The 25,187-nt window shown below is 41.5% G+C and overlaps 1 protein-coding gene across 4 annotated transcripts in view; it reads right to left on the bottom strand.

Annotated features, from left to right (window-relative positions):
• sox6 (SRY-box transcription factor 6) overlaps positions 1–25,187 on the bottom strand; it is a 136,940-nt gene that overhangs the window by 58,396 nt on the left and 53,357 nt on the right. For all 4 annotated transcript variants that reach the window (XM_031846355.1, XM_031846354.1, XM_031846353.1 and 1 more), the window contains 2 exons: positions 23,400–23,610; positions 6,356–6,445 (listed from right to left, as the gene is read on the bottom strand). In XM_031846355.1, coding sequence (XP_031702215.1) covers positions 6,356–6,445; positions 23,400–23,610 — 301 coding nt within the window. The remainder of the gene's footprint in view (positions 1–6,355; positions 6,446–23,399; positions 23,611–25,187) is intronic.

Here is a 25,187-nt window from a genome sequence, read left to right on the forward strand (position 1 = left end):
TAACTTGAATGCCTTGTGTGCTTAGGCGCGCTCTCTCTCTCTCTCTCTCTGCTCTCTCCTAAAGTGTGTGTGAAAGTAGACATGAGAGTGTACAGATGTGTGTTACGTGCTGTTCCAATCGATAAAAGGTACATGCCTCTGAGTAAATGCACACGTGTGTAAACTCTGCAGTCATCTGACCCTTTGTCCATTATTTCAGTGCAAAACACAAAGAGTCAATTGAGTCTATTGGTACCTCCTTTAGTGTTCAAAATAGAAAGATTTTTTCTGCTAACAGACCTTTCTTCAAACCTGCAACAAAAGCATGAAGCACAAGCCAATCTTCTTACCAAATCCACTTTTGTGATATTGATTATAACTTAAATATTTTGGTCCGAAAAATGTATCGTATTGAGGATCTAGACTGGTAGAAAAACAAGCTAGAACAATAAGAGCTAGTTTTATGGTATCTCTCTGCAGTGCTACAAGGCCATATGTAGCAGTAATACCAGTAATATGGTGTCAACGCGCCTCCATGCCCTACAACCAAGACAATATGAGCACCAGCCGTTTTACCTGGCTTGCTGCCTTTGCCATGATATAAAAGCAATTAATCTTGCCAATAAAACCTCATTAACAAGCATGAGCAATGACTCACGAGCACATGTCATCCACTGGCAGCAATGATTCTCAGTCCCTGTGCTCTCCTATGGTTTGAACATAAAGACTTATTCACCCATCATCTTGTTAAAAAACATCAGATCTTCTCACATTTTTAAAACCACCTTTGTGCTTGAGACATAGAACAGCTTTTTTACTTGTAAATGGAAGTCTGGTACGAGTATATATATATATATATATATATATATGCGTGTGCACATGTATTTCAGTATGGAAATATATGATTTTAAGACAGTTTTACAGAATCAAAATAATTTAAAAGGCTCAGCACACAATTTTTTAAAAAAATACTCTGATTGGCATCTGGAGAGGTTATTAATAAAAACACACTTCATCTACTGTGGTTTTGCTGTTCATGGCTTACACTGATGGAGACTAATATTTTGATGATAGAGGAAGCCTCACTCTTCAGTATAATTATGCTAATATTAAAGCTCCAGCACTTCACTTTCTACCCATGACACTGGACAAGGTACTTCATCAAAGCCAAGATAGAGGCTCGACCTGAACATATTACTCCACAGGGAATGCCACTGACCCTGAAATTCACTCTGAAGACAAAAAAATAACTCGGAACAGAAACTTTTCTTCTAGTCTTTCAATAAATTGAATACATCATTCTTTGACTCTATAATACAGTGCGACAAACCAGAGATCCTGTTATCGTGCAGGGTGTTGTATGTATGCAAGGCAGTCTATAGCAAAGATTACACGAAAACAAAGTTTGTCTCAGTCCTTCTATTCATCTCTAATAGCCTTCATGGTGATGAGTCTGACCCCCGTGCCCCTAAAATAGAATCATTTTCAAGGGTTCTCTCATGCAAAGTGCTTAAAGCCTGCAAGACAGTGATCAAGGCAACAGCTTACTGTCTGCAAAACCTTGAAAGTGAATTAGGAGTTAGATGTTATCTCATTCTTTTCACAGAACATGTATTCATTGGTCTTACCTAGCAGCTGATAATTAAAGAAGAATGCAGCCACATTGGCAATAGCCAGCGAACTACAGAATGCGTTTTGCCAATGACTAACGTTAACAGTAACAAAATGTGGTTTTGCTTGTACATATATGTATACATATATATATGTACAAATTAGTAACAGGCAACTCGGAAACCTGTAAACACTATGCAGTTACCGTCTTTTTCTGTTTACATTGAAATTTGAAATATCCCTCCTTTTCAACACTACTGGCACGCTCAGCAAGACGACCAATAAAAGTTATCATGTATGTTGCAACAAGTGCAAAGGCTCCAGAAGTTGTTGCTGCCCTCCCTGGTTTCTGGAGTCTGGTTTTGTGCCTGCCTGCTGAACATTGCATGCACCTTTCGGGAGTGCAAACAGATATAGCGAAAACTACCCGTCACGACAAGTTATTGAGAAAATAAAAATAGGAGAAAATAAAATTAGTGGCATAAAAGATGAGATTTTTTTGAAATAAAAATCTGAAAACCTCTCTCGTCTTGCATGCACTTTTGAGAAGAACCCTAAAATTCGGATGTTTGCATCTGATCAGAGTCTATTATCTGTTCACATCTGATTAATGTATTAATTTACATCCTTGGAATTAACGTAGGTCAACCCCTCAGCAGCTTCTCAATGCAGTGAGGATGTTTAACATGCAATGACAATAAATCATCTTATCTTATTTGCTTTGCTGAGGAATATTTCAGTGGAGTGTCCTTTTATAAAAGACAGGTGTGTTATTGTCAGCTCTGTAAATGTTTTACATTCTCTTCAAATGAAAACAGGAGTATTACGCTTGTTTCTATGAAATGTATCATACAACTTTAAAAGTCATTAGTTAAACAAACCATGACAAACCACAGGAATATAATTCAAAACACAAACAGAGAACTCTATCCCTATATCTCTCTCTCTCACACACACAAACACACACAGAACCTCCTTTTTTTTACCTCCACTGCCACAAGCTGAATTCGTCAATTCATTAGAGGAGAAAAACACACAGTCCAACACTCTCATACATTCATCTGGCAAATGTGGCCTGAGGAATAATGATTTACTGTGGCTCATATTTCACCTGAGTGCACAGGGCAAACAGTTGACTGAAGTGTTGTGGAGAAAATGCTAACTGAGGCATTTTTGACTGGAGCAACTGGACAGATACCGTTTTGTTCCGTTTGTGGGAATGGTTTTGTATGTTTGGTAAACCTAATATACATAATATTTATTTAAAGTGTGTTGTTAAAACACACAAATATTTTATTACTCTTTTCTAAAGCTATATGTAAGTCTGTGTCACTGGGAAATGCGAGCACAGATATTGTGATGTGCATCTCTAGTGCATGGAAACCTCACTTTACGGAAGCCATTAGGAATAAAGTAACAGTTTGAAGTGAATAATCGTGTTTTGAAGCTAACCCACATGGCTGAACAATATGGGCTCTGTGTTCACACAGTGGACTCCTTTCTGTCTGTTCAGGAGTAAAGCCAGCACAGGTAGGGCCAGCATCAAATCAGTCTCAGCTGCCGCCCTGCCCTGCGTTCTCCTCCTAAAGAGCTTCCACTTATCTGCCTGCCACAGGACCGTCTGTGTGCACTCGACCACTGTCATGTCGACACCATTCTTAAATTGATTCTGACAGTGCAAGAGCCCCGATTTTTCTGCTTCAGAATTCAAGCTGCCATTTCGACGCTGGTGTACAATGTTAAGCTTTTTCTTATTTAAATTTTTTAAATATATATATATATATATATATTTTGTAAATTCCGAGAGAATGAATACAGCTTGTGTTCCAATTTAGTAACCACATATTTTCTTCAGTTTGAGTGAATGCTTGAGCATTTTTTTTTCTCCCAACGGGGGTCCGGGAAACTGGCACTCAGCAGGGAAACTTAAACAGCTCTGTTGAGTACGAGGCTCAAAGACCCTGCACATAGCAAGCGTGCAATAGAGGGCAACCTTATCTGCGTAGGCCACTGTGTGCTATATTTGTATGCATTTGACTATGTCTATAATGTACAGTATATACATACATACAGTAGCCTACATATGAAAATAGGGAAGTAATGATTGGAAGTGTCCTCAATCATGTGAAGAATGGGGACTATGCAATTTTTTTAAGGAAAAATATCTCTTTGAGGTATACAATTGTAAATGTGAAGTCTAAGTATCCTAAATCTTTTTTCTCTCTCTACCTCTTGCGCTCCGCCTTCCACCTTGCCTCCTATTATCTGCTACTTTCTGTGGTTTGGAGCCCTTCCAGCCGGCCTCCCTTTCTTGCTCTGAGATTTCATCTCCCTCCTTCATCGTTCCTGCAGATTGACAGCCAAGCTCAGGTATGAAAACAAACAGTTAGCTCTGGAATTGACTGGTGAAAAGAAATCCGCCACTAATGCTCCTTCGCAAACTCTCCTTTTTGCCTGCCCCTGCTGCTACTAAGCCCCAACAGCATACAAGAAAAGGCAGATGGAGATTTGAGATCATTAACCCTTAATAACACCATTTTTTATGTCTGGCTTAAGCAGACCACCTCAACTGGATTACTGCGCTTGTTTCTACTGACTCTTGAACCTAAAATAGTCTTAACCTCAGAAGCAAAACATAATGTAGACAAACACCCACATGTCAATAAGCTATAATAATAGATATGTCATCTGTAAGAGGTAAATGGTTGGTTGGGTTTGCAGACCTTAAAAGCAAATCTCCGATGTTGTTGATACTATTGTTTTGTTTGTTTACTGTACGTGCATGTTCACCTCAACAGGAACAAGTATTCAGGGCATGTCTGAACACAACTGCAGTGAAAGAATGTCATTCTTTTCATGGGTAAAAGCCTGGGTCAAATTCTGTTACACCGATTGTTTTTTGTTTGTATTTGTTTTCTAAGAGCAAAAATAAATTATTTCCACGCCAGTCAGATTTCTCCACTTGCCTCTGTAATAACACAATTACTGTTATTGTCTTTCAAGGTTTTGATGAACAATGTCAAAAGGTAACCTACAAGGTGCTCAGAATAATTGGTTGAGGAATGGGTGAGTAATCAGCATAAAATATGCAAGGCCACTGTGCCAGTAGGTACTGTAGTCTTTATCTGCATGCCAGCCTTTATTCTCAACTTCCTTTCATTCATTTCAAACCTACATGCCCGTTTGTCTTTTATACTGTTTAACCTTACAATTAATGGAACCTCTGATTCATCATAACACTTTAGATCTTAATCATAAGGTGTTTTCTGCTATGTACCTTTGTTTGTGTTTTAATTAGGCGGACCTTGTGCGTCTCCAGCCCTGGACTTCTTTTTAATTGCCCATATTTACATCAGGCAGACATCAAACGCAGAGAGAGAGACATTTGTAAGGGGGAGCACAAAGCAGCCCTTTGAAATGTCTACAGTCATATGAAATGGCATGCTAATTAAAAATCTAAGGGTGCCACTGTGATAGGAGACGCATTTATATTGGTAACTGTGGTGTATAGACTGTCTCCATAACTCATCAACAGACAGAGGCCATAGTGTTTATTATCAGACTCCCTACCTGTTTACAGACCACCAAGTAACCTTCCCGTTCCCATTCATCAAACAGAAGAAATGCCCTGCCTGTAATTTAACAGACTAGCTTTCAAAAGGCTAAATCATTTTAAACATTTTACCCAGTGCACTTTGATCTACAGTGGCACACAGTATACAGGCAGGTACAATGAATCTAGTTTACCAAGCAATGATTTATTCTTCAGTTCATTAAGGTTATTGCCAATGAATATACTTATTAGAAGGTTCAACAGTATTTTTTTCGTCTCCTCTATAATTCTCTGTAAGTGTAATTCAATAATTAAAACCAAACAAGTTTTATTTATGTATGTCACCCTTGTTTTCAAAAAAAGAAACAATTAAGCAAATGATCAAAATCACCTGCGCAGCAGTGAAATGAGCTCTCTTTATATGTGTGTGAATAGTCTTCACGAAATGTTAATAACAAAAACATTTTAGTCTTTTATTGAGAGATTAAATATAATTTAATGAAGGTAATCACTGGTGGGAGAGTGCAGGAGCCAGTGACAGCCTGGTGTTATCAGCCAGCTGGTATTGTGCTTTCCTGTGCAGTATAAACACACCAGCTCTCAGTAACAGTCAGTGCTCAGGACTGAGCAGCGGCCCTGCCCATCTTTGGCCCACCTTCACCCTGTCATAAACAGATTCCGGGGGAGTGCTGAGTTGCGCTTTGCCGTGCCGCAGTTGATACGCTGCGCAGGGCGTTCACTGTCAGAGTCAAGACATTCCACTCAATCGCAGGCTCACAGAGGAGACGACTCTGTGCATCGCCGCACCATCTCCTCTGCTCTCAGCTCAGCCGCGCTCTGTTTACATCAAGCACACTTTGGGTTCAACAATTACCAGAGCGGCATGAACACACTGCATGTGTCAGAGCAGAGTAGCTAAGCTCGGGGCCGTCTGAAGGGACAACAACAATAATCCACTGACAAGCACAGAGAGCCTCAAAACGAGTCTAAATGGGCTGGAATTTTGAAGACAGCAGTCTGGACAGAGTCGGGCATTCCAACAAAAGATAAGGGAGGAGAGAAATGAATGAAGAGGGCAGCCAAAGGCCTTTGTTTTAATTCAGAGTACAAGGCTGTGTCTGAGATTATACAGTACATAGATTATGTACGTCTGATAGGAATGAGGGATTTGTTAACACGAATTAAAGTGGTGTTTCTGTGTTGAAGTCCTACCTTTTACTTCTGCCAGCAGTTCACTGGTGTTGAGCCTCTCCATCTTCTCTTTCCAGTCTTTAGAAAGAAGTTTCTCCATGCATGAGGAATCTGAAGAAAAAAAATGCGTAAAAGAAAATTTAAGTCATTTCAACGACAAAATAAGTTTTGTGGATGTTATAAACCTCTTAATCTATTCACTTAAAATGAAAATGAAAGAAAGTCAGCGTATCAGATGAGAGAGGGGGATTTTTTTGGATGGTATCACACGGCGAACATTAAAAGTGACTCAGCCCGACGGCAGAGAGATGAGCTAAGGGTGGAGTGAGGAGGGAAGCAGACATTGTGGGGATAGCATAGGGACAGAGACAAACATTAAGTGGGAGACAAGGAGTGAGACTGGTTACGTCTGAGCGTTCACATAACTGCCAATGATGAAAACAATTAACATTTGTCCAGCAGACAATGAATCAGAGGAGGAATGGCTGCAATCTGCCATGCTGTCGCTGGGGTAGCTGATAAAGAACACACTGGGCCGGCTGACCCAGGCCTCCACCGTCCCTGCACTGCTCAGGGGTCAGCCTGTTCCCATCAAACCCAGCAGCACAGGCAGGCCTCCACCCCTCCACCTTGAGATGCCATCTCCACAAACTATCTGCCTCCAATCTGAACTAGATCAAGACATGCAGCTTGCAGTCCTGTTGAGTCTGATTAAAACAAGCAGCAATCATGTACAATCCAGTTCTGTGAGAACAATTAATGTACTGTCTAAAACAGCTGTTCTGGTGTCTATAGCATCTGTCCTCAGGTTTCATATAGAGCCCGAGGATGATTTGTAAAAGTGTGCTTCTCTAGATTTGGAGCAAAATGCAAAACCAAAGCAGACACACTAATTAATACCACAAAGCCCCGGGGCTCTGTAATGAATAGCCTTACCACATATCTAACAGCGGATCGCTTATGATCACACTTCTGGCAATAAAAGGACACAATTCAGAAGCATGTTAATGGTTAAAATGATGCCACATAGAGGAGGTTTTTCTCAGTTTAATGAAGCCGTCATGTGTTTTTGATTTTTTTTCAAGTTGCACTTAATGTGAAATTCAGAGAAACAGTGAGACAGACTGAGAAGGGCACATGCAATATACTGGACTCTTCCAGTTTCACTATTATCATCCTTGACATCAAACACAGAGGACATTTGTCCAGTTTAGAATGTATACAAGAGTTGTTTCCTTTAATCCATCTGTAACATCTCTTCCACAAAGCAAACACTGTTGTTCCCTCTGACAAACACTGACTTCAGAGGAACTGGGAGTAACGGAGAGGTCGGCAGTTCTTCTGGCCTTGTTTAAGAATGGCTTTCAGAGAGATCAAGCAGAGTGACCATTTTGTTTGATTGTCCACTTCCTCCAACGTGATGGGGGTCGACAGGACATCTTCAGCTCAGGGTCATTATAACATTACTTCTGCTTTATTGACTTTCCAATTCCCAACTCACAGTTTGTCCCCTTGACCCCAAGAGAGTGAGAGAGAAAAGGCTGTGTGTTGTGTGTGTTGTGTGCGTTAACTCCCTCCATAGCACAAAGATCACAGATCTTAAAACAGGGGTTAAGGGCAGGGGGAGTAGCAGAGCTCAACTCTTCTTCTCCTCCACCCCTGGGTGAGACAGCTTCCTCTCCCGGAAAACAACAAACTTCCCTCAAATCATAATCCTGAGACAGCCAGAACAACTTCAGTGCACAACATTCTCTCCCCCAAAGCACAAAAAAAGCCTTATTTCATAAGTAGTGTAAAGGGGAATTAAACAAACATAGTGAGCATATGTTTATATGCACACATATGCTCTCTCACACACACGCACACACATAAGTAAACACACACACTTTCATCACAGATGCTGCTCCAGCACTTGATCATTAAGCAATGCGCCAACTGTTGGAGATAATGTGGTGCCAGCTTCCATTCTACTCCAGTTCTCCCCCTCCTTTCCACCTCCCTCCCAGGAGAGCTGCCTCTCCCTCACTTCTCCATCCCCTCCGTCGGGCCAGACACGACCTGCCAAGTCCTCCAACAGGAAAGACTACAGCTGGAATGCACCGCTGTCCTCCCTGCCTTCCACCTGGGAGAGGTGAATGATGACCTGGATTAGTCTATAAAATAACTCTCGAACATCGTTCAGTGTTCGAACAGCGTGGACAAAACAGGCAACCAAAAATGGGTTTGGTGAAAGCAGAGCAACTTTTGCACAGGCATGCTCGGGGAAAACAGTAAATGAGATGTCTGGCTTTTTTCAAAACACCCGTCCACAGCCTATTTTTCAGAAGAATTTAGATTAATAGGAGGAATGCTATTTCAGTTTCTAAAATGCCTGTCTTTTTTTTTCTGGAGACGTTATAGATGCCAATGGAAACACTGGTTAGTATCAATGTAATAATTACTGTCAGGTTACGACACAGAGAATGTAAAAAAAAAACAATTCACTGTATTCCCCATACAACAACGTATTATTTCTAATAAAAGATTCACACTTCAGTGAGTTCACTGGATATGAAGTGCTGGTTGAATTTAAAGGCAAACATAGTTATTTCAGACAGTTAGTGCAGAACTTCTGAAGTTTTAGGGGAAGACTTTGCTGCTGTTGTTGTTCTTTCAAAGTAGGACATCACATACGGGGGAATTAGCATAAACAAGAGAAGTTTATTTATATTTTCCTATGGGGGCTCTTAAATCTCTTGCACCCCCACCCCTTCCATTTCTTTCCCTCCCCCTCTTGAGATAAAATGCTCTGTGGCTGGGGAGCAGGCCATTCAGCTGGGATGAGAATGGAATGAAAACAATAGCCCTTATCAGGCTCTTATTTACATTTTCCCAGCGTCCCTGCAGTAGACAGCTTGGCTTGTCACCAAGCCCAGATCGCCCCACTGGACCCAGACCAACTTCCTCCAGCCCGGCGATTCCAATGGTCCCTATGGACCTTTGCCTGGCACAGACCCCCACCACTCTGCAGCTAGCACAGATAGCAACATACAAGACAAAACTATTGGAGTGCGCGTCCAAGACGTGTTCCCATTGAGGGGGGAATGGTTTCTGGAGTACTAAGCCTGTCTGGGTCTCATTGTCTCTTCTCTGGGCCTGGGGCTGGAAAGCTGGAAAAATGCCCTGAACCCTTCCTCAGGATTTCTTAAGCATTTCCAAGTGGCAGTCAGAAGAAGGTGAATAGTCATCACTGATTCAACACTGGCTAATTCAATATATTTTTCTCCTATCAACGCTGTCATCTCTGGTATACAGATTTCCTGTGAAAGTATTCTGTGATCTTATTGATGTGGGTGAACAGGCGCTGGGATTTAGACACTTTAAACCGAGATGCGATGCCGAGATTAAGCTACAGCTTTTCTTTTTCTTTTTTCTTACTGTATTAAAAACAAAGCTAATGATCCTCATAAATCTCAACAAAGGAATGTTTCTAGGTTGATGTGTGACATAAACAAAGCTTTCAGCACCTGGCAGTCAGTGCTGCCAGAATATCATGTTCAGCATAAACCACAGAAGTGAAGCTAAGAGGCAGGTTAACGTTAACTGTCTGTCCTGACACCGACTGACTCGAAAATTTCCTTCCCTCTCACACACAGCATGCGCCCACTGATGTTACTCTCCGTTGTTTTAATGCAACAACTAATAATCTGAATTTGTGTTTTTTATTGTTCACACACATTTTATTAAATTGAGTGCTAGGTAGCTATAAATGCTTGTGGGCTGAGAAGCGAAGGCAGGGGAAAGTTGTTTGCTAATTTGCGTTTTTATTGCGCTCTAAACAGAGCAGTTCATTCAAACGATCATTGCAAACTGTAGAAAAGCTCAAATTATTGAGTGGAATACAAAATGGACAAATAAACGGAGCCACAAACAAATCAAATCTTGTCACTTTGGAATTGGACAGTAATAAAGCAGACCTTAAAAAATCATGACACACTAATTTTCAAATGGCTCTTCAGATTGCCATGGAGATAGGAAGTCCAGTGTGTATATTTAAGTTTGCATAACATTGCAATGTTTTTAATCTAAATTAAATTTATTGCAAACACCCCCCCCCCATCGTGTTTCAAAAGGCTGTGACTGTCTCAAAACACGGAAATGGTTTGTTACAACATGCAGTAGTTGGTGTTTTATTACTCTGTGTTGTCAGCAATGAAATCGTTTCAACTGTCTGCCACCACATTCTGAGCCTCTCTGCGTGCACTATTCTCCCGGGACGAAAGATGATACTCATGTTTGAGTGTTTGTTGTGTTGAAAAGCCGTTGGCAGAGAAAAGAGAGCTATCTAGGGGACTCAAATTAGCCATAAGTCATGGATAACAGACTAAGAGACCTCCCCTTTAGCATTGGCCTTGTATATCAGTCCCAGCCTCAAGGGAAAACATGCAATTACCAAATCAATGATCAACTGACACTGACCATATAAATAATTTCCTCCCCAGAATGCAGAGGGGCCAATACAGTATAGCAAGGCAAATAGGGAAACAATCCTCATTGCAGTGACGAGGAAATTGGGTTTAGATTTTCTAAACAAGCTTCAGCTTGAAAAGAGCACATTTTTTACAATCTGTCATAATCCAATTATAGCCAACCAAAACCTCCTCAGAACATCAAACTGGGCGTTAGGAAGATCTATGAACGGCAATAACAAAACTGAACAAATGACACAAAAAAATGCAATAATACACAAATTCAGTGTAGGGACTGCAGAAAAAGGGGAAAAAAATCTATTTACTATGAAAATGATGCGTCAACATTATTTCCTTAAACAAGATTCTTGTACAGTACATATGCAATTTGTTGACAATATCTTGAGCCTATAGAAACTGAGGTTTTAGACTTCACAGAGAGCTCTAGAAATGGTTAAACATCCTTCATCCTACAAGCTAAAAGGTCTAATGAAGTAAGAAATGGGATGAGGAATATCCACCGTTACTTGGTTTAAGACACCAATCACTGTTATTTTGCAATGATTTATACAGTCATACATTATGCCTTAATTACTCCTCTATATGATATTAGTGCTTTTTATTTACTTCACTATATTGACTGCATCATGTGATTACACATGTAAAAACTATGTGTCTAAACTCTAAAAAGAAATATATGAAGATAAACTGTAATGTCCTAAATTGCTTTTTAAAATTCTATCCCTAAATGCAGTGTTAGATTTTCATTTCATTTCTTTAATTGAGGCATGCATTTCTATCTCGGAGATAAAACTCTCAGAATGTCAGTCAGACAATGATAGGCTGACGTCTAATTTCCGATCCGCAAGGCACAGAGCGGGAAACAAATCAAAAGTCGAGGTTGATAAAGAAAATGAATGTGACACACTCCAAGGAGTCCTTTGAATATCTTAATCACAGACACACTAAAAACAAGACCCCATCATCACACCAAATAAAACATAATAATTACAAGAGGCAGGCAGGGAAGTGAAATGCAGAGAGAAAACATGTTTTTGTCATTCAGCCGGTAGTCCCTGAGACAACAGCTGTTGGATGCTGCAAATACTCCTGAAGTCTCCATAATCATGGCGTTATTGAAGTGAGGACAAAAAGGGCACTAATTGCAAGGGAGCAATCGGAACGCAATAGGTTACACACCCGGGTGATGCCGCACAATGCAAACGCTAAAGAGGGAGCTGGGGGGGAAAAACATTCTGAGCACAACAGTGCGTTGTCGCTCATTTTCAGGCAATTACCTTTCCTCGTTGTCAACAGTTTTAATAACCTCTACCATTTCTGGAAGACTTTTTGGTGCAGTTAGATAATTCCAGCTTTTTAATATGTAATCACTAGTGCTGGCATGCATAAGTAAAAAAAAAAGGTCCAGGCATGTCAGTCTATTGTGGAGCACCTGCACCTCGTGGTGGGCTTTCTTTAACTGACACCTTATCATTATTCCACTTGGTGAACATCTCTGTTAGTCACCTTTAGACTATCCTGTTCGGTCAGGTAAACAGTGGCTATAAATATATTGTAGATAACCTGACTTGCTTTATCTGAGGTTCGGATGCATCTCCTCTGCACCAATACTTCTTTCTTCCCTTACTGCCTCACTCCCTTCCATTCTATTTCCTTACTTCTTATTGTACCATTTTTTACCTCAACGTGACGACATCGTATCTCACCTGTGTACATGCCTGCCAGCATTAACTGGCAACATCACTGGCCATGGGCCAGTTGTTGTTTATCCTGATAAGTCAAAAGTGTTTTCATGAATAAGAGTCTGAAACGCTCAGCTAGGGCTGGTATTGGATCAACAGTGTTATACAAAGTGGTTAACAGTTTGAATTTAAGGAATCCGTTCAATTCAATGGTTTATTTTCTGCTGCCCTGTTTCTTTGATGTTTGGCAAGCATTTCATGTGCTTCCAGCTAATTGAATTATATTCCTTGTATTTATCCCATTAGCGGCTGAAGGTTGCAGTGTTAAATGCAGTATACTGAAAGACCTCTTCACATGTAATCACAGGTTAAAACTATTACAAACTGTCTAATTTTGAGTAGCAAATTTTAAAGAAGCAGTAAATTAGAAGGATTAGAAGGTGCAATTTGCAGGTAACTTTTTGATTAGTTTTGCTTTTTCCTCAGGAAGCAAAAAAAAAAAAATGCTGGCCTCTGACCAGGAACTTCTACCGTATCCCGTGCCTTTATCTGCACTGACCACCGTTAATCCCACAGTGTTGACCTGGCCATTCTGAGAAGCCGTATACACACACACACACAGCACACTGACCTCTCTAAATAGGACACGTGTCTATCAAGCATATATGAATTAACCATCCCCAAGAGGCTTCACCTCCTGAGCTGAGCAGCATGTGACCTCTCCCAATCCATTTTACTGCAGCACTCTGTGGCAATCAGGCTTGAATTATTAAAGTGAGCAGTGAGCAATGATCAATTCATTGCGGCCCTTGCTCGCAGACTGCCCGGCTGTACTTCAGCAGAAATGACATTGAGAACACTTGAGTATGCTTCCAGACAATGCACATAAATGTGAAATATGTCAGACCCAATATGTCAATAATCATAACTGTACAGGCTGAGACCATGTCCAGGGTAATCCTACAGAAATGCTGTTAGATGACAGTGGAGTGAGCAGCTTTCAGCACTGTGATTCCTTACAAATGCTTCCTTGAGAGAAAGAGTGAGAGAAGTTAAGGGGCAGATAAGAGGCGAGTGTGCTGCATGCTCAGAATTACAGTTTGTAATAAATATTACGTGTGTATTTAGAACATACGTCAAAGAACACTACTGAATACTTGACGGCATGGACCAAAAAAAAGCCAAGATTCAAAGTGAAATTGCAGCCTTAACACTACCCCCGACCCCCCCCCATGTCTGCACAAATTAGAGAGGGGTAAAACAAAAGCAAATAAGTTCAAAGACAGAAAAAGATTGCAGGGAAGTATGCAACTCAAGGAACCTGGAAGTAGGAGGAGGGCAAAGAAAAAAAATCCAATCAAAACTTCGTGAGGAGCAGATGAGGAGCCAAGATAAACCAGTACTCAGAGCCCCCAAAACTGCAATCTCCCCTTAAGCCAGAGAGTGGCAGCTGGCAGAACAGCTGGTGAATAGGATTAATGTCAGAAGAATGAAATAAAACTCAACATATGTCCGAGCCTGAGGTGTTGGGACTGTGCGTGATTGTGCCCCCGATGGATGCCATGTGTGCATCTGGAAGGAGCTGCTGTGCTGCTCCGCTCTCTACCCCACAAGGTCACTTTTAAGAACTAGGACCATTAAATGCTTGGATAGCAAAATTAACTTTTCATTCCCTCTCCTCTCCCCTCCTTTGCTTTAAAGTCTCTATTCAGGCAGCAGAGTCTATTGAACACGGCTATAAATACAAGTCATTTACTTTACTTTGAATTAATTAGGAAGACTAGTATATGTTTTATCAAAATGAAGCAAGAAAAAACAAAAACAATTCATTTCAATCTTGTGCTTCTTTCATACAGTCGTCTGTGATTTAATAGTAATCGGCCTAATAAAGACACTGGTGCGAGCGACACTGGTTAATTAATTGTTTCAAGTAGATAACAATAGAGCAGGAAAGTAAAGCAGACAAAGATATAGTGATGTGATAAACTGAGTGTGTGCAAGCATGCAAAAGTTGATTTACTTCTGAAATCTCAGCCGAAGCCGAAGCTCTTCAGCACTTGTGAAGATGAACAATACGAGGAGAAATATGTGGACTTGATTTAAATTTATAATTTCCATTTGATATTGGTAATCATTAGGGTCCACACACTGTAATAAATTATAATAATTTCACACTAAAAATACTGGGTACCTTACAGTGGAGAGATTTCTTTTGGGTACCCTGCAATTTAACTGTCAGATATAAACTTGCTAATCAATGCTCGAAAACATTCACATTTATTCAACTATGTTAAATTAATAGATGTGTGAACAAAATGTAGAGTACTGTGATCATGACTGTTCAGTGTGATTTAGTAAATTAATGGGTGTCTGACTCTACAAGGACAAAAAGTGACTAATAGGATCCAGATGAATGCATTACAATTTGCAGTGAAGCCAAGTCTGGTATACACATTGAAACTTAATTTCATCATAAATGCTGGACGAAGGCGATGAGCTTCAGAGATTGAACTGTAAGATGATATTAAAAAAGCAAAAATTACAATTATAAACTGTACGTTTGGTAATACAGCATAATGTAAATGTGTTGAATTTTGCAAAGGCATGTGAGTGACTCTCCATCCAACTGAATACTATATTCTAATTTCAGTTTAAATAAATGACAAATTCTGAGGTAAAATACAAATAAAATCCAAACTTAAAGTGAGGGTATTATTCATTTCTATTTCTGCAGATTGGCTTCCTCATTTTCAATAGTAATTAGCTGTTTATCGAATCTCGCAGCCAACTTTGTTTACAAAGATATCAGATTTCAGAATGCATGCGCACTGCTTACTGGAGTGTAAACAGATGCAAGCATACAACAAAAACTCTTCCCATTCTAAAGTTTCAAGAATTAGTAGACATCTTTTTTTGTGCTCTGAACATTGTGTTATCATACCAGTAGAGCATCTCTACAGCTTGATCAACACACTGAAATTTACTGAGCAAATTAAATTCATTACAATGTTAAAAAACGAATGTTTCTACACTGCACAATTCTGATTCTTGCCTTGCCACTGGATAAAGAAAAGACGAAGAAACCACAGCACTTATAAAGGTTAAGCATTCCAACTCCTAGAAAGTCCCCATTCATTTAACCACAGAGCCCAAGTGTCTCAGTGTGCTGTTGTTCAAGTTGGTTCAGCAACAATAGACGCTGTACTTTTCTTTTCAATTGGCCCATTCCCTTTCTGTGGGATACAGAGCCATACGGACTGAGACCTGCTGGGCAAAGATGGAGAAATTTGCTTCTCATGAGCGACTGAGCTCATTGGTCCAGCTCACAACAGGGAAGCTAACAACAGGCTTACAGTATTGGCTTTGTGGAGCAAAGTACCACCCACCCAGAAGAAAATGACAAAGAGGAAGGAAAGAGGAAGATGAGGTGTGGCGGGTGGTAGTAAAAGTAAAAGGCTAGTATAAAAGCTAACGACCCAATTTCCTTTATCCAATATTATGCTAATTGGGAGAAGAATAGCATAAAGGCCGCCTCAACAAATCGTTAATCCAAATTTTAAATAATAATGTCAACCAACAGATTGAACTTCATGATGTGCAATTGACAACTTGGTCTTAAAGCATATCAACCACTCGACCGGAGCAGACTTAAAAATGATTCTAGAGGTACTTCCATAGAGACATGACGTCAAATAATTATAATCATTGGCACTCAGGCTTTGCAGTGCAATAAAACACATTTCTATTCATTCCTTCTGACATCCTCATCTCATCTCCTGGCGCATGTAATGTTATTGAACAAGGAGAGAGAAAAAGCATTAAGTGTTTCATCACTGCTGATTAAATAGTCTCTTTGTTCAAACGGCAACCATCAAGGTTTGGGGTAAGACATTCGTGCTTGCTGTTTGGGTAAAACAATGCAAATATGTTAAGTCACTGATCTACACTAGTTGTCATGTTTGCTTATGTCAAGGTGGATCTCTTAGCTGGATGGCTGACGTACGTTTGACTTACAGATCAAGCCTGCAATGTGCGCTGAAATCATTAGCAGGCTACAGAGGCTGTCTGTGCCCAGGGTGTGAGTTACGCTCACACTATTTTGATCCTTGGTCAGATGACACCGGCTCTTTTGTCAAGTTATGTGCGCAGAATGCTTGAGAGCTGAATGCCACAGCTAGGACAGTGATACTGAGCTGGCACACAAGTCTCCCTGTGTAACCCTACTGCAGGCATTCAGAGACACACACACACACACACACACACACACACACGCACAGCAGGACACATGTGCCCTCCCTTTGCACCCCATCCCATTGTGGAATAGCCCGTTCTCCCCATTTCTGATCGCCTCGGCCCCTCCTACTCCACTGTCCTGAATATATGCAGTTTGTCTGCATATGTCCCTTTTAATTATGATCCTTTTAATCACTCAACCAGGCTGTTATTTCCCAATTGTAGCCCAATGACAAATATAGCAGCATTAATGGCTCCTGCCGTCTTGTGTGTCCGCGTTCTCTGTGCCCCTCCAAATAGTGCGGCGTCACATAAAACAGTCAGGCTATTGCAAGCGGCTGCTGATCTAATCATCCAGTCACTCAAATACAGCACTGAGGCAAATCTATTGTTTTTTTTGTTCTACCAGCAAATATAAATATTTTATTATTTCCCCAAATTGCTACTGCACATGCAATGATGTCACTGACGAGACATAGTGTGTGGGTGTGTGAGTATGTAAAGACAAACAAGACTCTGTGCAACCCTAGCTGTGATTTGTCTCTCAGAGACACCCGTTTCCTCCTATCAAGGGGTTCCTGTGCAGCCAGTAAGCCAGGATCACAATGGGAGTTTTGTGCTGCATGGGTGCAGGGGGACACGCTCAACAGCTGAAACCGAGGAAGATGGCCCCTGGAATGCACCACAGCAGTTGCTACTGTTGACTAATCGGAATATGAGAACTGGGGAAGGTGATCTTGAATGCAAAGAATGGCACATTGAAGATGCAGCTGCTTGTTTTGTCATCTGAATGACCAAGACAGCAGAAAGGGTTCCCTTTTTGAAAGGGGCAACAAAATCTATATCTTAGCTTGTGTAAAGTGAAACCTGTGTCGGCTTCCAGAGTCCTATGGGGACGTGACTGTTATGTGAGGGCTCTGTTTTGGAACAGATAGTAAATACATAATTCAGCAGAGGACCAGACACTCTGTGCTCCCTATTCCCCTCATACAGCCACTCCATTTAGCCCTGGGCTCTGATCTCAGCCTGGCAGAAGAGCAACTTTGTCACTGGAGAGTAAGATGGGGTGGGAGACAAAAATCATAGGAGGAGGGAAAATGTTGATTTGGATCAGATTCGGGTGTCAAGATGGTAGGGAAAACATGGAAAAGGGGAGAGGAAAAAGAAAGGAAAAGCAAAAAAACTGGACACGAAGGAAGAGGAGATTAGGGGGGAGCGAGGGGCAGGGTATCTTTTTTTTTTTTGTGAAAGTTCACATGTCAGGCTGGCAGGCTGCCCGCGGCATACAGCCGAAAAATCTATTTAACGTCTGCTTCACAGGGTGACAAGAGGGTTGATTGGCAAAGAGCAGAGAGACGCTTTTGATCATGTGTCCTAACAAGCGATTCCAGCTCATGTCTCTTCAGCCTGAACAGATCTACATTACCTATTCAAACAAAAGTGACAGACCAGAGCACTGCTCCGCTGGGCTGGTCCTCCACGCCACAGGCCAAGAGAGAACACTCACACATGCACACACACAAACGCACAGGAAGGCCCCCACTTACATGTACAGTATATGCAAGCACGTACACACGCATATCCACGCGCAAAAAAAATGAAACTCTGCTATTTGATCAAATAGATTACTTGCCCCAAGATAAGTAGCTTGCTGAGATCTTGTCAGAATAAGCAACAGATTATTAAAGGAAGTGGGTACACGGTGCACAGGAGAGTTGCTGGTGCTTTGCTGATGTTTGGCAAGTGGGTGTGTCCTGCCAAGGAGGGTCCCGGCCTAACTCTGTCCGATAGCACACTGAATTCAGTGTGAGGCAGCGTACAGCTATGTGTGAAGAATGCCTCAAAATCTGCAACCAAGGCAACTGGATTTCCAACCTCATTGCATATGCATGGAGTCAGAGGCTCATGCTCAGATCATTATAACAAAGATTCCTATTAATTAGGTGGGATAAAGCAGAACCAGATGACATGGCAGCTGGGATGAGAGGAGAGGGGTGAGGGAGGAAGCTGAGAGAGGAGGGGAAAAGGTGCATCAGTCTGTTTGGGGGGAGGGGATGGGGTGCTGTATATAACATAATGTATAATACAGACTGCACTATACAGAATATATCTTTAGAAAATATTTTGAATGCTACATTTAAGCTAAATAAACACCCAAAAATAAATCTGTTGGTGCTATTAAGCACCTGCAGACAATTTCCAGTGAGCCTCCATGTGGAGTCAGCAGGGGCTGTGACACTGACAGGGGACAGTGTTACAACAGAGTCAAGAGTTCATCAGTGCTAATCAGACCACAGGCTTAGAGCTGATCCTATTCTCTTCCAAAGCTTTCACCCCTCCCTGAATCTCATTACATGGCCTGTTGTAATAGAGGATAATGACCTGGGGCTACACACACAATGCTGATCACTCCCCCACACTCAACCTACTGCACAGTCATTAGACAGTGATAATACACATCCTCACCAGGAGGATTACACTTAGAAATAGAGGAGAGGTGATGCAGGCAAAGGGAGGGAAAGAGAGGTCTAAGTGATAACACAGGAACACATCCATATAACCCTGTGCCCGAACATAACTAGTTCACAATGGCGCACCATGTTGTACTGTTTTATGTCACCAGCAATGGATAGGTTACCTGCTGCTGAAATAAGGGAAACTCTTTTCTCAGTATCCATTAAATATCCTTCTATCTGAGATTAAAGGAGGTTGCAGTTTGGCTGAATGGTGGCATGGTTCCCCTTTGCTAAGCTAATTAGCCATGATTCTGTCAAGGGGCTCCAGGTGTTGAGTATTCTGCTTGAGCACCTACTGTATCCACTCTGACAGGTCTAAAGAGCTGTCGTATTAAGGAAGGGCATCTTCTTTGTGTGTGTGTGTGTGTGTGTGTGTGTGTGTGTGTGTGTGTGTGCGTGTCAAATGTCCTCACACCACGCCTATTCACTGTCTGCATGAGTCGCATCACGTGCACCACCGTTTTCTCAACAGCATCCAGGGAACTAAGCCATGATGGATTCTGGACACCAGCTAGAACCAGCTATTGTAGTTTCAGTAGTAAAATGTTGGACAAAGTTTGACTTCACTAATAAGAAACTAGAACACTGAATGGTAAATAGGCATTATTTTGGAACACAGCTCACAAAATGAGACTTCCCCTGTCTCAGCATACCACACTCAGTAACACAAAGATGACATACATGACTGCATGTTTTACTGGCAAGAACTCAAGCAGTAGATACTGAGCCCAGAGAAATCCCTAAAAGCTAGGACAGGGAGCTTAAACTCAATTACCCGTCCTTGTCTTGGGGGACGATCATAAAGACTCACCACACAACGCATTTTCTGTGTTGACTTGCACAGTATTGATTCATACTTTAGTGCATTATATAAAACTGTTCTAATTGCATGTGAATCAAATCAAGGTCACCTTGGGTTTTTATAATGGTGGCTATTTTTCCTTTTCCCCCTAATACTTTATACTGACATTTTTAACTCTTGACAAGTGCTGTCTGGAGACTTAACCATAAATAATGCATTTACAATACCTAGTAAATAAACATGGGGCACAATCGTTAGCCCTGCTGGCAACTTGGCCTAATAGAGCTTTTACAGCAAAGGTGACTATTCAGCTAAATGTGGTGCTCGCTGCTGGGAGGACATTTTCATTCATTAGCACAGTCACAAGCACTTAAAGCACTTCAAGGACCAGAAACGGAGAGGAAGGGTGGAAGGACAGAGAGGGTGAAAGGGTACAAATATATAGCGATGGAAGGATGGAGAAGACAGTGAGCACCGCCTGTATTGTTATCATGTTATTCTCCATTATACTATGTCTTCATGGTCAATGAAGGAAACTCATTCATCTTTTTTCTTTGAATGAAATAGTAGTAAATGTTTTCTTACAGGTGAATTTAAATGTTCCCATGCACTTTAAACAACAGGAACATGTATTGGGTTAGAAAGTTATGTAAATTAAAACTCACCTAGAGGAAAACTGATACAGTATTCCTTTTGTTTCGCAGATAAAGGGGGACAAATTAAGGAACCTTTTTCCACCTGTTCTTGAGGCATAAACACTGTAGATAAAACAATTTAGATCAGACTTTGAAAAAGGATCAGAATTGTGTTTTCTCACTAGCCTCTCAGGGCTTTTGTAGATATCAGCTAACGCTACGATAAAATGGGAATCTAATGAATCTAATTTGTGGTTCTTACAACAGAAAACAATTCATATCTAAAAAAAAAAAAAAAATGACTCAATAGTAAGAAGCACTGGGACATTTGGATAACATGTCCAAGAGGCTTCTTAACCCAAAGCTTCCAGTCTTATCACTTTAAGTGGTCCACATGTACTGTGTAAAAAGTGTACCACAGACCATTTGTTTTCCCTCTACACTTGAGGTCACCACATTTATCCATCAGTACAATGAACTATCTTGACCAGACAAGGAAGTCCAGAGAAGAATGGTAGCAGATGGTGAAGAGTCCCTGAGGACATTGAGATCCCGACCAGACAGGCACCGAAGCAGCAGAATCATACACAACAGTTGTCATGCTTAGATAAGCAATATATTTAGCTCATCTGTTGCTTGCGCCACATTAGCAGCATTATTAAGACAACAAATGGCTTCTCCAACCTTCTTCTATTTCGCTAACCGGTTAATCCTGCCCTTTTTAATTTTCAACAGTGGCTATCTCCATAAAGAAAGATATACAATTATGATTTCTGCGAGATTTTCCTTTCGCAGTTTTTAAGAGTCCCTCTGCCTTCATTTTACAGTAATCACTGATCATCACCACTGAAGCTTCCTCAAGTGCGCTCAAGAAGAGACTATCTCTCGGTTCCTGCAGCTTGGGGACAGCATACTGAACTTTGTGAGGCTCTTGTCTTCGGCTGTGTTCCCTGCTCAGAAACTAATTTCCTTCAACAAGGGAATTTATTTAGGTGCCGATAATACACAGCGCATGAGGCAAACCAAGTCTCTATTATTAACAGGAGATTAAAACAGCTGTATGGCACTCTAAAGCACCCTCTCCTCCTTGCGTTAACATACGGCCCTGGATTACAAGCTGCACTTGACCATTTAAATTACTGCAACAACCAGCCTTCACCAGCTGGGGCTCATTACCATAACGCCCGCCGTTGCTACAGAGACCACTGACAATATTGCCCTGAAAATCAACTCTGCAAGAAACATGACACGTGAAATATATTTTTACCTTTGGGCAAAACAAAGTAGTAGTAACAGAATCGGCTTGACTTTTTTTGACTAACCACAATTTGTCCTGTGAAGCGCTTTGGGCCGTCATTCTCTTGCGTGCTGGGATCAGCTCCAGATCTAAGACCGGTAGCAAGAAGACTGCATATTCCTAATATTCATGTCTGTTGGTGTGACAGAAAGCTAGAGCATTCAGAAGAAGCCTTCGTGAACCCGGAGAAAACATGAAAACTCTTCACGGAAGCAAATGTATCTGCTGGATTATAGTATTACTTGTGATATTCACGCGGGGCTTGTGCTTTTACCTTTGGATTTTGTTCTCGTTATTACATTTTTTGCCAAATTGCCTATTTCAGTGGTCATTAGACAATATAAAAGACATCGATTACGGTATACTGGCATGTGCACCAGCATTTTTTCTGTGTTTAATGTTTCAAATACCTCTCATTCTTTATTGGTCATTTATAGGTGTTCGGGTAAATGATTGTTCTGTCTTTTATTACCTAAATGACATCAGTCTGCATATCAGGACGTGGCTAAATGATTATCCGGTGAGAGGCCTGTGATGCTCTGATACAAAGATCACTAAACGAACACTTAAAAAAGAAGTGGCAAATTATTTTTAGGCTAACAGAGGTCTAATTTATTCGTCTGATGAAGTGCTTAAGCTAAGAGCTCCCCAGACACTAAATGAGACATGCATTCCCAAGGGGTTTAAACATTTGATTGGATGTAGTTATATTACTGCAGCCCTAATTAAGAAGGGGGATGTGTTTCAGCACAGCTCTTTCAAATATTTGTTTTTCCGCCATACTCTTGATAGACTGCAGGCTGTGGGAGTGAGAGCCGAGCAGGGTGAAAGGGGGTGCAGATATGACATAGACCTTACAGTCTTATCACAGAAAAGGATTTTTTTTTTCTCTGCATGCAATTCTAGGAAAATGAAAGGTCTGAAATGTCCATGATGTGTTGAATAGGATGTGAAAAGGGCTCGGGTTGTTTGTGGGTTGCAAACTTTGATGAATAACTGCGCTGAGTAAAAACTGTTCTGTGAAGCAAAAGAAAAAGAGGTAATGTTCCTGGCATCAGGTCAGCACTATGAGTTTTATAGTCAAAGAATTTGCCTTGGCACGGAAGAAGACCACACTTATGCTGAGGTGTACTGCCACACAGTCTTTGTCACATTGGAAGAAGTTCAGAACAAACTGGAAACACTGTGACGTCAGTATTCACAGCTTGTGTGTGTACCCACATTAGTGTACGAGACGGAGAGACAAAAGAGTGAAGAGGCAGACAGTCAGGAAGTTAGAAAATGATGAGAAAGAAAGGGAAAAAGATTGGGAAGATCAGGCGCAGTTAGGAGGAAAAGGTTATTCCTACGCCCATACACACCCGCACACACACACACACACACACACAGATGGACACACACATACACAGACGGACACACAGGGAGTCATACCGTCTTGCTCTGTCTTTGTCATCTCCTCCAGTTTCTTCTGCTTCAGCGTGTCCACTACGTCTGCCAGGCTTCCTTTGCGGCGCTCCGGAGTTCCAAACGCTGATCCGCTCAGCAGGTCGCTTCGCTCCCGGGCCCCCTCCTCCGGCTTGTGTGGGGAAGTGGAATTGTTCCGGAAGGAGTACAGGGAACATACTTTATTGCTGTCAGATTCCTGTAGGACAAACAAAAGATGGGAGGGGTGGCAACGAGGAATGGTATTTCTATTATACGAGGAGCATGTTTCTGTATTCTGTCAGGGCTCCATTGAGGTTTTTGACAGTTTTTCATTCAAATGCAGTGATTGCTAGTTTTTTTTTTGCAGCTCAGAGGCGATTTGGCCATATCAAATAGCTCCTCTCTGGCTTTCATACAGCAACTTTTGTGTCGCCAACAGAGATGGCTCTGCTGGTAAATGAGATATGACAAGTGAAAAAACTGAGATGTAATGACGAGGTACACTTTCATAGGGCATATCCATAATGTGCTCTTTACTTTTCATCTGCAGAGACTACACAGAGTAACCTCCCAACTGTAATTCCTCAAATTGCTTTTGAGTGTGCATTTGTGTTGGGGTGACTGCTGTGTAATTTGTTCATTTTCTAGTGGAGACCTATTCTCAGCTGAGTGCCTTGAGCCATCGTAAATCTGTGTCCTGTCTCGAGCTGTTGTTTTTCAGTCCCACCTGTGTATGGTTTAGTATTTAACTAAGGGTCCTGTCTGTGGCTGACTGGCTGAGTGCTCCCTGTGCACAAACAGAGACGTGAAGGAAATGGGGAGAAGAATGGGAGAGAGCTTGAGGGGGAAGAGAATACTCTGCACAAGGGAGTGTATAGTCAGCACACAGACCATGGCGAAGGTTGCGTCTGACAGGATGTGGTGTTAATTATGGTTTGTGGAGTCTGAGAAAGCAGAAGGTGGCTAAGCAGCCAGAAGTTTGCAGCCTTTAACGGGGGAACAGTTAGCTCTGATTTAAACTTTGGGCTTCGTAGTGAGGGGAATAAACATGGCACACGTCTGTAGCCAACCCATACTGCAGGCCTGTCATGGAAAACTGAGCTTTAATCAACAGCAGTGTGATAACGGCATATAATACAGCAGGGTTGAATGATAGAACCATGTCTGGAGCCCCTGACAATCCTAAATAAAAAGACAGGAATGCCGTAAACAGGCCAGGAATGTTGTCAGTGCCAATTTCTCATCCCTGCGTTGCATGTCGGAGCTCCAGGCAGAGTTGCAGTGGTGTGAAGGGTGGTCTGGTACCAAGCACCAGGGTGGCACGACCTACCGGTCTACTCTGCACCTCCCAGTCCTGTGTTGGATGATTATGCAGTGTGGCAGAGACAGTGGAGAGTGCTTGAGGGGAGTGGAGCAGTGCTGGGTTAATCAGCTGGCAAAGGTTCAGGGCACAGCCCACACAGACGCATGGCACAGCAGTGGAGTCAGATAATCAGCAAAGGCAACACTCTCAGTCCTTTCGCCTTATGTCTTCCGTTTTTCTTGTCTGCATCTCTCCTTGTCATCCTCCTTTTTACCTTTCCTTTCTTTTTGCATCCTTCCTCCCACTTACTCTTTAGAGTGAGAATGAAAGAACAAGATTTCTGTTTGTTCTTTGTACTTTTCCATCATTTAGGAGCGATATGACTAGACTCATTGTCATTGACATTTGTGCTGAGAAATTTGTAAATCTCTCTGTAAACCGAAGCAATATACAAATAATCATTAGGAGTATTATAGTATGTATAATTGATA

The sequence above is a fragment of the Anarrhichthys ocellatus genome, unplaced genomic scaffold, assembly GCF_004355925.1.
Source record: "Anarrhichthys ocellatus isolate YVR2014 unplaced genomic scaffold, GSC_Weel_1.0 scaffold6, whole genome shotgun sequence".
Taxonomy (NCBI): Eukaryota; Metazoa; Chordata; class Actinopteri; order Perciformes; family Anarhichadidae; genus Anarrhichthys; species Anarrhichthys ocellatus.